Source organism: Vicia villosa, linkage group LG1 (assembly GCF_029867415.1).
Source record: "Vicia villosa cultivar HV-30 ecotype Madison, WI linkage group LG1, Vvil1.0, whole genome shotgun sequence".
Taxonomy (NCBI): Eukaryota; Viridiplantae; Streptophyta; class Magnoliopsida; order Fabales; family Fabaceae; genus Vicia; species Vicia villosa.
Window position 1 is genome coordinate 70,310,869 of NC_081180.1, and position 14,730 is coordinate 70,325,598.

The following is a 14,730-nucleotide window of genomic DNA, read 5'->3' on the forward strand; positions in this document are numbered from 1 at the left end:
ATAAATTGAGGGGAATAAATGTAGACCAAAGAAGGAGGTTGTTTGAGTGTTAAGAAAGAGGGAACTTTCAATTTGGCACAGCTTTACAAATGGAGATACCTCAACAATGTAAACACCTCCTAGGATGAGTTATTATCTTCCAAATATGATCCATTATATTCTAAAATTTTATGTAGAAATGGAATTAATTTTTCAAAATCTGATTCCATATCATGGAGAGACTTAATGTTGTGCAATTTAGAAGCATGTTAAGAATCCAACCTGTTTACAAACAATGCAAGATGTACTCTTGTCTAGAACATCCCTTATACTCTTTCAACAATTTTTCTTATAAAAAAAAAAGTATATGCCACTCTACAAAAATATGAATAAAAATTTAACAAAATAATCATAAAATAGTTAAAAGTTTCAATAAAATTATCTACCCCTCCACAACCAGCACAAAAGAAGAAAAAAAAAAACATCTATTAAGTGGCTGATCCCGCTTATATTTTGTATTGAACTTAAGCTTCCTTTTTTCTTAAAAAAAAAACTATACTCTTACAACTCTCTGGTGCCTAGCAGCTTGATGAACTGGTGGTTGATGAGAACTGTTTTTCTTGGTTTCCTTGGATTTGACTTGAATGGCTTCAATAGCTTCCAATGACTCAAGTACATCTTTCATAGAAGGACGTTGTTTAGGGTCACCTTCTAGGCATTTTAGAGAAAGTGCTGCTGCTTGTATTGCTGCTTTTTGTGAGTATTGTCCTTCTATTCTAGCATCCATTATGCCTTTTAGTTTTTTCTTGTTTGAGAGAAAAGGTTTCACCCATTCAACTAGGTTTTGTTGCCCTGATGGTCTTTTTGTGTCCATTGCTCTCATGGCTGTTAGGATTTCTAATAGCACGACACCGAAACCATATACGTCACTCTTCACATACAAGTGCCCTGTTGCATTGTCATGCAATTCATATTCATTGTTAGTTTAGATTGCTCAAAAATAGATGTATAGTAATATATAACACTTCGAGTTGAAGAGCAGAGTCGTCTTAAGTTTTTGAAGACCTTGTATAGTTTAGCCGCAGTTTAACCATGACAAAACAAACAGAGACTATATAACCACAATTTAACCATGACAAATTTTGGACCATATGCGGTAGTCTGCCTGACACGCCCTCAAAAACAGCTCTGGTTGAAGGTGCATACTGAGATACTAACACATGTGATTTCATTAATGTTATTTTTATTTTGTCAGATTATTATCTATGTTTACGTGTCTGACAAACTTACTATCACCAACGTGTTCGTGTCAATGTTTCATAGTCGTGTTTGTTGATTTATATATGATTACCTGTTGCAATGTATTCTGGGGCAGCATAACCATATGTGCCCATGACTCTTGTAGTTACATGTGATTGTCCACTAGAAGGTCCCAATTTAGCTAATCCAAAATCTGAAATTTTCGCATTATAACTCTGCAGATATAAACCGGGGTTAGAAAAAATCATGAAAATAAGTTGAAAATACTTTATGGACAAAAAAAATTTACTAACCCCATCAAGGAGTATATTCGAGGCTTTAAAATCTCGGTATATGACTTGCTTTTCAGACTCATGCAAGAAAGCTAAACCCCTAGCTGCACCAATAGCTATTTTGATTCTTGTATTCCAAGAAAGTGGTTCAATGTTAGGATTTCCTGCAAAAGTAACAGATTATACTCGAATTCGATACAATAAATTTTTTCTTAATTAATTGTCATTAGTACAATATTACATACTTCTGAAGAGATGATTCTCCAAACTTCCTTTTGGCATGAACTCATACACAAGAAGAAGCTCTTCATCATCCCAACAATAACCCAATAGCTTCACCAAGTTTGGGTGTGAAAGCCTTCCCAAAAAGTTGACTTCTGACTGCATTGTTTAATCAACACAAAAACATATTAAAATGTAAGAATTCATCACATGATAGCATTTGCTAAGATATTTTCCCACGTGTATATTAACAATAACTTAAAAATAAAGTCCACTTTGCAATGTACAATAATTGATATTATTATACTCATTCAAACATAGACAGAAGGAAAATAATAAAATTTTCCTTATTCAAAATCAAAGATAAAGTCAAGGAAAGATATCACAAAGAAACAACCATAATGGATCAAGATTGAGATAGTAAAAGGTAAACGCCCGTTTTGAATAATCCATTTTTTGAGTCAAGAATTCAATACTAGTTTGGAAACTAAGCAACAAGGTATTCATATTTTAATAGTCCTAGATTAAGGGTTAACTATTTGATTGGATGAAAGAAGTACGGGTCGTGAAGTGGGGCCCACATGCAAGTTCCTACTGCATTCCAAACATGGTCCATCTTTTAGACTCTCTTGATTTTCAATTAAATGTAGATTTCTGATTGAATATAGTAAGATTAAGAAATAACATGGCATCATCCAACCAATATTAGTTATTGACAACCAACCCGCACTAATTAACAAATGAAATACACTCTTCACCTTTTATTTTTTTCATGACTAAAACACTCTTCAACCACAAAAATAAATGAAAAAGAAAATAAAAATTATATAAATCAGTGAATTGCAAATTTTGAGTCAAAAAATTGTGGAATGCCGTAATTCTAATCAATAAAACTAACAAAATTTCAAAATTATCAATCACATAAGACTTTGGTCCACAATTTCAAAACTAAATTAGTTAAGACTCGCATAGATGTTTCAACATTTATTAATATTGTAAATAATTCACATTACAACGCTCACAATAAATAAGCAGCATCTATACCGATTGAGATTGCATTATGCGAAACACTAGTCGTTGGGCCTCAAATTTTTTAGGACCTAGGACATAACAACTCAATGTGTGTTTTTTAATATAACAACATAAACATTACTACATCTTTTAGAATATTCAGTTATATGAGTCAAATAGACTACTCCTGACTCATTAGAGTTAGTCCTAATGCGTAGTAGGTTCTTAGAGTCGAGCTAAAAACACCATACAAAATTTGGGCTCTAAATTTAAGACCCAACTTCTATATTTTATCGGTTTTTCGGATTAGCCCATATGAGATGACTTATTTTGACTTCTATATAGTTATACCTTCTACTTACATTTTGTAATTTAGATTCTAATTTACAATTTATTGAAACTAAAAAGGACCATTCTCTCTAACTTTGCATTAAGAAGTGTATTCCCTAATCTAATTTTTAATCCATCACAATAAAAAGACTAAATTAACTAATTCAAAAGAAATAAAATGATCAAATGTTCACAATTTAATAAACACTATTTTAAAACATACAATTCTATAAACTAAATTGATAGCACCTAAAACTTCATGCAGTAAACTAGTGACTTAGTCAATAAAAGAACATAGTTGAAAACAAACTTGCCTGCCATTCTTGAAACCCTTGAGTACTTTCAGAATTCAATTTTTTTATAGCAACAATCATTCCAGAACCAGCTTTAGCAGGAGTAAGAGTTTTCTCATCCAACCAACCTTTATAAACTTTTCCAAAACCACCTTCACCAAGTAATGTATCTGGTTTGAAATTTTTCGTAGCAGATTTCATATCACCATAGCTAAAAACCTTCAAATTTGGCCTTTCAAGAATTTGACCATTTGGTGAAGAAGGAACAGGAAGAGATCCTTCAGTCACAGTAACACTATCAATGCTTCCACTTGCTATTTCGGAGATTTGACTCCTTCCAATACTGCTTGTTGTTGCAGAGAATCCAACAGTGCTTGTTGAACCTGAAAACAGAGAAAATTGAGTATGATCAGAAACAGATATGATGATGACCCATGTTGTGTTTTGGAGTGGAATTGGAAATTTGAGGAGATGGGTGTTTGAGGAATTGGAAAAGATGAAGTCTTGCCTGAGGAAAGAGGTCTGTTGAAGGAAGAAGATGGTTGGGGAGGTGTAGAGGTGGAAGAGAGAAAGGAAGAACAGAGACCCATGTGAAGCTTTCTCTGTTTCTTCTGTTACTATGTTTTGGTGTTGAAAATGGTGTTGTTGTTGGTGAGTGGACAGAGAAAGAGAGAAGACTTCAACAGAGTTTGGTGTTAGAGAGAGAAAGAGAGAGCTGTTTTTCTCTGTTCTGTGATGATATTTTCTATTTGAGTTTTATAAAATAAAATTATATTTCTATTTGTGTGGTCAACAAGCTTGTTTGGCTGTATATAATGTGTTTATAATTTCTTGGCAAATTAACTGTTGAAAAGTTCAAACTTTTGGTTAACTTTGTTTATGATTTTTAGTTTTATTCCTCAATTTCTAAGACAACTTTGTTAGTCTAGAATGGGTCCAGAGTTGCTCAATGGTTGTTTATTTTAATTGGCGGTTACTTGTGAACAAGTTAGTTGGGTCTATGTTACTATCTCTTATTTTTTGTTTTACCAAATTAGTTAGTTTGTTCACTTATTTGTTTTTGCTATAAAGAGGAAGCTCTTATTTGTAATTAAGAATGTAACTCATTCTGTTCATGATTTTATAATGATAATAAGTTTCTTCAATGTCAAGTTAGCTATTTTAACATGGTATCAATATCAATAGCAAATAAGCAGTGAAGGTTTGGGTCTTGAGAGTGTGCTCCTCTCAAGGTCCTGAGTTCTGTGCTATCAATCTTTGTGTTGGATCAGTCCATACAGAACTTTGTTCTGGCTTTAAACTGGACCCCCACTAGTAGACAGTGGAATTGGTTTCTCTTGATCGAAAGGCCGGATACCAAGATTTCCAAATATATATATATATATATATATATATATATATATATATATATATATATATATATATATATAGCAAATTTTGTAACTTCGCCATATTCTTAATTCATTTTTCTTCCTTCCTTTCACGAGCTTTCTTCAATGGTACTGGTCGATTATATGAATTTCACCATAAATTTATCGAAGCACTACTACCTACATTCCAATGAGAGTCATGCTCTATGCGTATTGCATTGATCTCCGAGAACAAAGAAAAATTTGTTAGATGCACACTTCCAAACCCTTATGTATTTGGTTCTCTTTACTATTCTTGAGTTCAATGTAATACAATACTTTTAACTTGGATTCATCATTTTTTTTATTGTGTTAGATCTCAATACTTGTTTCTTAATGAGCTATGTTTTTAGAATCTCTAATATTCAAGAAAAATTATACAAGATTATACAAGAAAATCTTGATGTTTCAGATTATTTTACAAAGATAAGGTCTTATGGGATGAAATGAAAAACTACAAGCCTATTTCCCATTTGTAAATGTTTGATTCTATAGAGTTGTGATGACATTCCATCACTAAAAACTTATAGAGAACAATATTATGTCATTTGTTTTTAAAGGGGTTTAATGAGAAGTTTGTCGTCACTAAATCGCATACCATGCTCAGGACTCCCTTGCCTGGTATTAACATTGTTTTCAGCAAGAAACTGAAGAATCAGCAAGTCCAATAATTAATCTCAACATTAATGATGCCTCAAATTCATTTAAATCTTCCACTGTTATGTTAGCCAATTCTCAATAGAGCAAATTTAATCAAAGCAACAAATGGAAATGGAAATGATCATCGAAAGGCAACAATAGAGTGTTCAATCATTGTGGAAGAACTAATCACACCACTGAGACATGCTTTGTTAAGCATTAATATCCACCTGTTTTCAAACGAAAGGAAAAACTATCCCAGATACATGTTACAACAGTTGATTCTTCCAAATCAAATGATAATTCCTCTGGCTACTCTTCTTCTAATGTCAGGTTATATGGTTTTACTCAAGAGAAATATCACAATATCCTTAGAGTAATTGAATAATCAAAATTCAATCTACACACGACAATTAATGCAGTTTCTACCTCTTTTATGGATTGACCTCTAAGTCAGTCAATAATAATGGTAAGCAATCATATAATAGGATTCTGGACAGTTGCGCCACTGACCATATTGCATTCAACCTCACATCCTTTTTAAAATATACCTCTATCAAATATGTGTATGTTTCACTTATAATTGGTTCCAAAATATTAGTTGATATGCTAGTGCAGAGATAAAATGGCAAAAAATAGAAAAAAAAGGAATAAGATAAGAAGGAAAATAAATCAACAAAAATAAAAGAGAAAAGGATAGAGAGGTTGCGCTAGGATTTATAGAGGTTCTACCTCCAATTGATCTACTCCTCTCTTCAAGAATTTTTTCTTGAGAGTTCCACTAAAATAATGTCTTGAGCTTTTAGGATATTCCCATGAACCTTATTACAAAATATAAGATGTTTTACACTCTAACCAAACAGAGCTTTTGACGGCTAAACTCACAAATCAAATAAAGATTTTACTGGCTAATGTCAAGAATCAAACAAATATTTTACTAGGACAATCTCAATAATCAAACAATGATTTTACAACGATAATTTCAATAGTCAAAGATATTAAACAAGAGAATCATACCTTGATAAAAAAAAAATATTTAAGCATGATTACTAGTAATATTAAAAACTCTAAAATATTTTTCACTCTCAATGCACTAAGGAAACTTTAATAAAGGAATAAAGAAAGAGAGAAGAGAAGAAAAAAGAAAGAAAAGGATAGTAGAAATCTCAATTATGGTTCTGAAATGAAGGAAATGTATTTTTACATAGGAAATGTAGGCTAAATATGTAAGGTTTTCAAATTTATCGTCACTAATCGATTAAAATCTCTATTAATCAATTGGGAAGCATTACAAAAGATATAATCTGTTTATTCTAATGTGTTAATCAATTATAGAGTGTAGATCACACTCCTAAAAGATTATTCAAGTCATTATCCAACAAGTTACTTGTGTAAAACAATTTTTGCTTATTTATATAACCAGTGAGGCTTCAAAATCTTTTATGTGTGTGTGTGTGTGACAATTTCTTTAGTATAGTAGGAGATGCTCTCATACTTTTACAATACAGTGATCACTCAGACACTAGATCAGACACAAATTCACACTTTCTCTCTTTCACAAACTTGAAGCATCAAGATCCCTTGCTTGATTCACCATGAATTCAACATTTCATTTGGTATCTGATTTCTTCTATTTGACGAGGCTTCATATGACTTCTTTGACAGACGCCATCACCGGATTTTTCTTTATTATATATCTTCAATGAGTTCATTGAGCATCGCTTGACATTAGGTGTTATCAGCATCAAAACCACTAATGATCATCATTTATTGAGACCATATGCAAATGATTGTACCTGCAAGCACATAGCTCCACAGAGTCGACACCCCTCAACAAAATAAGGTTTTCGAAAGAAAATATTGTCACTTACTTGAAGTTGTTTGATCTTTTATTTCAAATGCATGTTCTCGTTTCTTATAAGGGAGAGGCGGTTCTTATTTCTTCCTATCAAAATAAGCAGGTCTCATCTCGAGTCGTACGTAATGTTAGTCATGTTCAATTTATGCGCTCACATTTTCCCTATGTTCCTATATTTCTAAACCTTGATTATCGTTTTTTTTTTTGTTTTGCATTTGTTCATGTTCATAAACATTAACGTAACAAGTTGGATCCCCGTTCTGTCAGATGTATCTTATTGGACTATGCCCATAACAAAGAGATTAGAAATGTTATCATCTTCTTAGTTTGAATTTTTTTTCCTCCGAATATGTCACCTTTCATAAAAATGAGTCATACTTGATTGCTATTTTTTAGCAAGTGTATTAAATTGTTGAAGTAGTAAAATCAATAAATCAAGGGTGTCAACTCAATGACTCTTTTGTTTATGTTTCAATTGAACAAAAGAGTTGTTGGTTGAATTTAGCTTGGTGTTTAAAAACTAAGTTAAAACTAAATCTAATTACTTTTAGATTAAATATGATAAAATTTGTCAGGGGTGAGACTGACTTGTGTCCCATAGTATCCTAAATTGATTTAGTTGTTGACTTTTACTATTTGGTATGACTATTAATTCTTTAGATTGTTGATCCTCATTTCTTTAGTGAACAACCCTTTAACCCTAAATTATTTCTCTATGACCATTAGCGAAATACATATAAGCTTAAGCAATAAATTATCAAGAACATTTCAGTTCCAAGGTGTTATCCCTAAACCTAGTGATAACTAGCAAGATATTTTAATAAAAAATTACTAGTTGAAATTCTTTTCTAAGAGATAATCATAAATCAATTTTCAATTGATCAAAAAGTAAAAAGCACGCAGATTAAAAAAGTCATACATGAATAATAAAGCATCAATTACTAGAATAAATTAAGAAAACTATGTTGTTCAATTAAATGATCTCATCCTTAACACTAATGAGTTAAGTTACTTATAATTCTAACAAAACAATTGTATGAATTATAAATGTTACACATATAAAAGACCGAGGAAACTTCAAACCAAAAATTAGATAAATTTTGCTCCCCATAGATCTTAATGCATTTTGTTGCTCTCAAGAGGATTACTTTGCTCCCCATATAAAAGACCGAGGATTACTTTAATTCAATTTTCTTAACCTAGATGATTTAACTATTTCTTTGAGAAGGAATAAAAGATCATGTCCCTCTACATACAGATATCATATTTCTAAATGTGTCTATATAAGAAACCATCTCCATAGTATTAGAGCTTTACTGCAATTGTTGACTATGTGAGAATTGCATCATCTTTTGAAGAGGCATTGAAAAATAAAATTTGGGTTCGTGCTATGGATGAGGAAATGAAAGCACTTGAAAACAATAGAACTTGAAAAATTGTTGAAAGACAAAAAGGTAAGAAGTCAGTTGGTTGCAAATGAATCTATACTATGAAGTACAAGGCATATGGCTCCCTTGATCATAACAAGACAAGACTAGTTGCAAAAGGATATACTGATACATATGAAATTAATTATTAGGATACTTTTTCTCCAGTTACAAATATGAATATTGTTTGGATATTATTACCTCTTGATGTTAGGTTTGGTTGGGAACTATGCCAATTTAATGTCAAAAATGTGTTTTACACTAAGACTTAAAGGACGAGGTGTATATGGAGATTCCACTTGGCTTTAGTCTTGCAGGTGGAATAAAAAATGTGTCTCGATTGAAGAAGACCTTGTATGAATTAAAGTAATCACCTTGAGCCTGGTTTCAAAAATTTACCCAGGGAGACCACACTTTGTTCTTCAAACATTGACAAGGATGCAAACCAACAAGTACACCCATCGAGCAAAATCATATGATAAACCTTTAGGAGAAATTAGTGAAAAAGTTTATTTACATGAACCATACTAAGTCTAATTTCGCATATGTAGTTAGTGTGGTTAACAAATTTATGCACAGTCCAAGGTACAGACACTTGCAAGTTGTAGAATGTATTCTACAATATTTCAAAGTCACTCGAAAGAGAGAGCGCTTGTTTTAAAAAGCTAAAAATTTAACTACGAAAAGCTTACATTGATAAAGATAATGCATATTCAATTAGGGGATATACTTCATATATTATATCTTCTTTTGTTAGAACATAGTTGCATGGAGAAGTAAGAAACAAGGTGTAGTTGCTCGGTCAAGCACTTAAGCATAATTTAGAGCTATGACGAGGAATTTGTAGATAAAATAAATGTTAGAATGACTTGAAAATACAGTATGAAGAGTCTGAAGTTCTTTTGCAAAAATAAATCGATCATTAGTATTACATATAATCTTGTTCAGTATCACAGAACAAAACACATTGAAATTGACTAACATTTATAAAAAGCAAATTGTAAGTCTAAGATCCATTAAAAAAATCTATTAGATTTGTTTTTCTCTATATAATAGATAAAATTATTTTAGTGTTGTAATTACAATTTTCATTTTATAATACCTATAAACAGTGTTTTAAAAACCGGACCGGACCGGCCGGTCAGACCGGTCGAACCGGGAACTGGCCAGGTAACCGGTCTGGTCCAATAGTCGGATCGGGTATGCTATCAAACCGATGGGAACCGGTGAAAACCGGCGGTTTAATTGCTTTTTTTTTTTGTTTTTTTTTAAACTATTTTTTTAAATTTTTTTAAAAAACTTTTTTTTAACATTTCTTTTAAACTTTTTTTTAATATATTTAGTAGTGTATTACTTAAATAGCATTCTCACATAGTTTTTTTCGTTAGCGACAAATTAAAAACTTTATTGTCTATTTGTTATCTTTGCTAATAAATTTTCTTAAATAGCATAATTGAATTTTATTTGATTTTCTTTTTAGGAGGATCCTATTTTGAATTAAATTTGGTACACATTGGAGTTATTTTGTTATAAACTATTCAATTAGATTATGTTGTAATTAGACTTTGTAATTTTTTACTATTTTGTTATGTGTGATACCTTAGTTTAAAATTTGAATTTAAGTTATGAAATTGTGAATTTATGATATGATATTTTTTAAAAATTTAAAAGCTAGTTATTTTTTTTTTAGAGACTGAATCATCCGGTTCGACCGGTTTTATACCAATATAATGACAGGTCTATTCAACCGAGTTATCCAATTTAATCCGGTTTAATCCGGTTTGGTCGTGCGGTTCGACCAGTGGCCCAGTAGTTCGACCGATAAACCAGTGACCCAGTACCCTCACCGGTTCGATGACCGGTCCGGTTTTTAAAACACTGCCTATAAATTAACACAAAGAATTGGATTAAAAGATTTAAAAGCAAAAGTAACAAGTCGGCTATAAGTTTCCAACTAAAGAGTCAATAGCTACGAACAATACAGCATGAAAGAAAGTAGTTACCAAGATTAATAACAAAACTACGTTTAAATTCTGCATTCATGCTTTTAAAAATTCCCCACATGATGGTCAAAATAGTCTTTAGTTGCACCATCATTATTACTTGATTCAACATTCAATGGGAAGATGAATGTTACCTACAAATTAAAAACTCAATACTACTTCCATCTCAAAAAAATATCTCTTTTTTTTTCTTTTATTGAATCTCAATTCCCATAACTATTCCAAGAATATTTTAATAAATAAAATTGACTTAACCATTAAAATTTAAAATAAACAACGCACAATTTTTTTTAATGAGCAGAGAGAATATTAGATTAAAATATCATCAAAAAAAGCTTTGATTTACTTAAAAGTATAGGATTGGAGTCTATAAATGTTACTATACCCCCTCCGAAGGATAAATCATACCAAGCCACATATTCGAAGGCCCTTTTCTGTAATTAATTCATGCATCCATTTCAGACAATAAAAGATAACCACCACCAAGTCAAACTAGTAAATAAAGTACATTGATCTAAAATTTAGAATATCTGAAGTAGAATACTGCAGAATAAAAAGGTTGACCATCTAAAACAAAATGCACAATGCCTGACAAAATATCATTGATTACTGCCTTGATCTTGACTCGGCCCGTCTAGCTTCATCTGGTGTAGAAGGAAACAGTTCTACATACCTTGATCCAATGGTCATTTTATCCTTGAACATTGCTTTCTTAGCCTCATCTGGCGAAACAAACTCTACATATGCCTCTCCAGTAGCTTTACCATCTGGGCGACATGCAATGTGCACCCTATCTTCTATCAGTTTGTAATCTTTAAAAAACTCAATAATTTGAGATTTCGTGACATTGAATGGAAGTCCACGCATCTTTAATATCTCAGTGTATTCCATTTGGTCTTTATCACTGAACCTCTTGACCCGAGATGGAGGAGGGCTTCCTTGGTAATCATTGTCGTATATTCCTTCGTAACTGATCTCACCAGCAACAGCATTGTAATAATCTTGCTTCTTACACCTGAAGACTTCCACGTATCGGCGACCCATGTTCTGTCGATCCCGCTGTAAAGCAAACTCAACCTGCATTGCTCCTGCAAAGACTACAAAGGCCTCCCCGGAGAATCGTCCATTCTTGTTGACCAGCAGCACATCGACTATGGTCAGTCCAGCAAAGAACTTCAAAATGTCAATGTCTGTGCAGTTAAACGGAAGCCCCCTGAGACGAACCACAGGAAAAGGAGGAAGCGGCTGGAAGCCACCAGCATATCCATAAGGTTGAAAGCTGCCTGCTCCGCTGCTCACTGCGAAGTATGGATTGGATTCCATCATTCTTTGTCTCTTTGAGCCAACCTCGTACCCGTCCGAAACCCCCCCGCTTCCCAACATTGCCCTTCAAATTTCCATACCCAAAAAAAAATCCCCCACTCAACATGTTAATAAAACCAAACCCAACCCATGTTTTCCTGATACTTAATTTCAATTTCTAATGTTATAAATTTTATCATATTCATCACATCTTCAAAACCAAAACAATTAAAAAAAAAAAAACTAAAAACACAACAACCACCAAAATCAATACAATTCTCTTAGAAAAACATTTGATCAGTCAACATCCAAGACACAAACCATTATTTGGACATAACACAGACTGAACAGAGTACATAAGCAACTCAAGGTAACTAGCATAGTAATATCCCTAACACTGGACTAGCAACCCAAGCAAAAACCAAGAAAGTAATAATACATTCCATAGTTTCAAGGTTGAAAGAAAGTTATGCATTTGCATATGAAGATATGTGTGACAATATATTACCTAATAACCCTAATCACATGGTTGAAAGAAAATCAAACAAGCTGAATTTGCCCACAAATTTTCCACATTTTCACAGCAAAGTTCATCGATAGAAAAGTTTAAACAAAATAAACAAATTATATCATATGCAGCAATGAATCAAATCACAAAGTTAATTCATAAAAAGCGATAATCATCACAAACCAAAAATTCTTAAAAAGCTCCAATTTTTTCAATTCCCAATCACGAACACGATTCCTAATCCACATAAATCAAACCCCAAAAGCAATAACGATAAAAAAGAAGAGAAAGATGAAGTTTAGGCGACTTACCCCCTGGGCCCGTACATGTTTCCGCGATCGCTGAAGGATCGGGAAAAGGGGGACTCGACCGACGGAGGAAAACGATACGGATCCAGCGGTGCGATTGAGAGAACGAACCCTTTTTGAATTGAGAATCGAAGTTTGAGAAGAAAACCCTAACTAGGGTTGCACGCGTTCAACAAGTTTCTTCAAGGAACAAAACACTGTGAACGCTTTGCAAGTTTTGAGAGTCTTATTTATGTTATTTTATTTTTCCATTATTTATGTAAATTTAGGCCAAATTTACAACAAATAAAAAGTGAGGCCAAATTGAAATTGATTTGAAAAATAAAAATTGCATAAATATCAAATCTTTTATATTTATTTTATATTTAGACGTTCGTAATAATCTCATTGAAGATAAAATTATAAAATAATTCAATAGAAAAATAATTTATTTTTAAATGTGTTTAAAATTTGTCTATCAATCAACTTACTAATAAGATACTCGTGCAGTGCATATGCACAAATAAATTCATTTGATATGATATAAAATGTGTTTTGATACACATTTAAATTTGAAATGAATTATTTAATTATAAAATAAATAATTATCATGGAAATGTAATTATATTATTCAAGAGGTTTTAGGTTCGAATTCAGTCATCGGCATGTAGCAGTATTAAATGTCTTAAGAGAGATATTTGTCGCATATTCTGGTCCTCGATGCTCGAGGGGGGGTTAGTCTCTATAGTTGTGCGACAATTATTGATTAAAATAAAATAAATATTGTCTTGATAATGATCGCTGACATAAAAAGTTAGTTGTATGTATCGCAATTGAGTATTATCCAATATGAAACGACATAAAATATCTTTGGATACACATCTAAATTTGAAGTGTGCAACAGTAACTTCAATACGGCTGAAGACATATATTTAACCCAAGATGATCCTTCCTCCGTGGAGATTGAGTATACAACCGCAGATTCTAGCACAACCGAGTCTCATTAACTGACTTCACCAATTAACTTTTAAACCTCTTTCTTCTTTATCGCAAGCCTTAAAGAAAATCCTTGCCTTTGTTCGATAGAAGAATCTGGAGCGAATTTCCGATAGTTGCCAAGTCACCATCGCTTGATTTCTCTCTGTCCACAGCCATGACTCACCCACCTTTCCATCCCCCCTCAAAGGTTCATGCCACGACGATCTATATGGAAGGATTGTTTTGTTGATGTATTCCTGTTGAAGTTGAAAAAGAGACAATCACTCGTGTTTGAGCTCCCAGATCTGCTTTGATTATCGTATAATAAGAGGAGCCGTCTTAGGAAATGACTGAACTTAAAAGATATATGCCACCGCTGCGAGGGAGTCACTTGTCTGATCTTGCGGTGCACTCACTCCCGTTACGAAAATGAAATGACGTCCCAACTCGACTCGATGAAGGCGTTGGATAAGAGAAGATTCGTCTATCTAAGTTGCTGACAAGCCAATACTGTTCGTGGGCAAGCAAAGTTTCAACTCGCAATCCATTTATACAAAACGACTTTTTTCTGCGAATATTCCCTTGTTAGGATATGCATATAATATTATAGGTTACAAGTACTAAATTGTAAAACAAACATTGATCAAATAAACTCAATTGTATTAAATAATCAAACAAAAAAAGGACTCGTATAATGGAGAAAGAAAAAACTGAGATTTGAAAATATCGATTCTGTCTCTCAAATAAAGACAATTGTTGATTAAAAATAAAATAAATATTGTGTTGATAATGAATCATTAGTTGTCTGGATAACTTGATAAAATAATTTATAAATTTTATAAACTGAATTATTTTTAAATAACTATAAATATTTATGTTTTTTTGTTGAGACTAAATTTTATGTTTTTAAAAATTCAATATTTTTGTGTTCTTCTTCATTACATTAAAAAGG

The 14,730-nt window shown here is 32.3% G+C and overlaps 2 protein-coding genes across 3 annotated transcripts; both read right to left on the reverse strand.

Moving 5' to 3' along the window:
* Positions 1-305: 305 nt before the first annotated feature.
* LOC131641264 (probable serine/threonine-protein kinase PIX13) lies at positions 306-4,112 on the reverse strand. Its single transcript, XM_058911569.1, has 6 exons — positions 3,876-4,112; positions 3,389-3,750; positions 1,757-1,892; positions 1,533-1,675; positions 1,331-1,454; positions 306-927 (listed from the first exon to the last, which is right to left on the reverse strand). The coding sequence occupies exons 1-6, from the start codon at positions 3,955-3,957 to the stop codon at positions 533-535; spliced, it is 1,242 nt and encodes a 413-aa protein (XP_058767552.1). The 5' UTR covers positions 3,958-4,112; the 3' UTR covers positions 306-532.
* A 7,008-nt stretch (positions 4,113-11,120) lies between these two features.
* On the reverse strand, positions 11,121-13,053 carry LOC131641271 (uncharacterized). 2 transcript variants are annotated; one of them, XM_058911580.1, is made up of 2 exons: positions 12,825-13,053; positions 11,121-12,090 (listed from the first exon to the last, which is right to left on the reverse strand). In XM_058911580.1, exons 1-2 carry the CDS (start codon positions 12,839-12,841, stop codon positions 11,310-11,312), a joined length of 798 nt encoding a protein of 265 aa, XP_058767563.1. In that variant the 5' UTR covers positions 12,842-13,053; the 3' UTR covers positions 11,121-11,309. The 2 variants fall into 2 exon arrangements, with proteins under 2 accessions (XP_058767563.1, XP_058767565.1); XM_058911582.1 differs by having other exon boundaries at positions 11,121-12,001; positions 12,825-12,982.
* Positions 13,054-14,730: the final 1,677 nt, after the last annotated feature.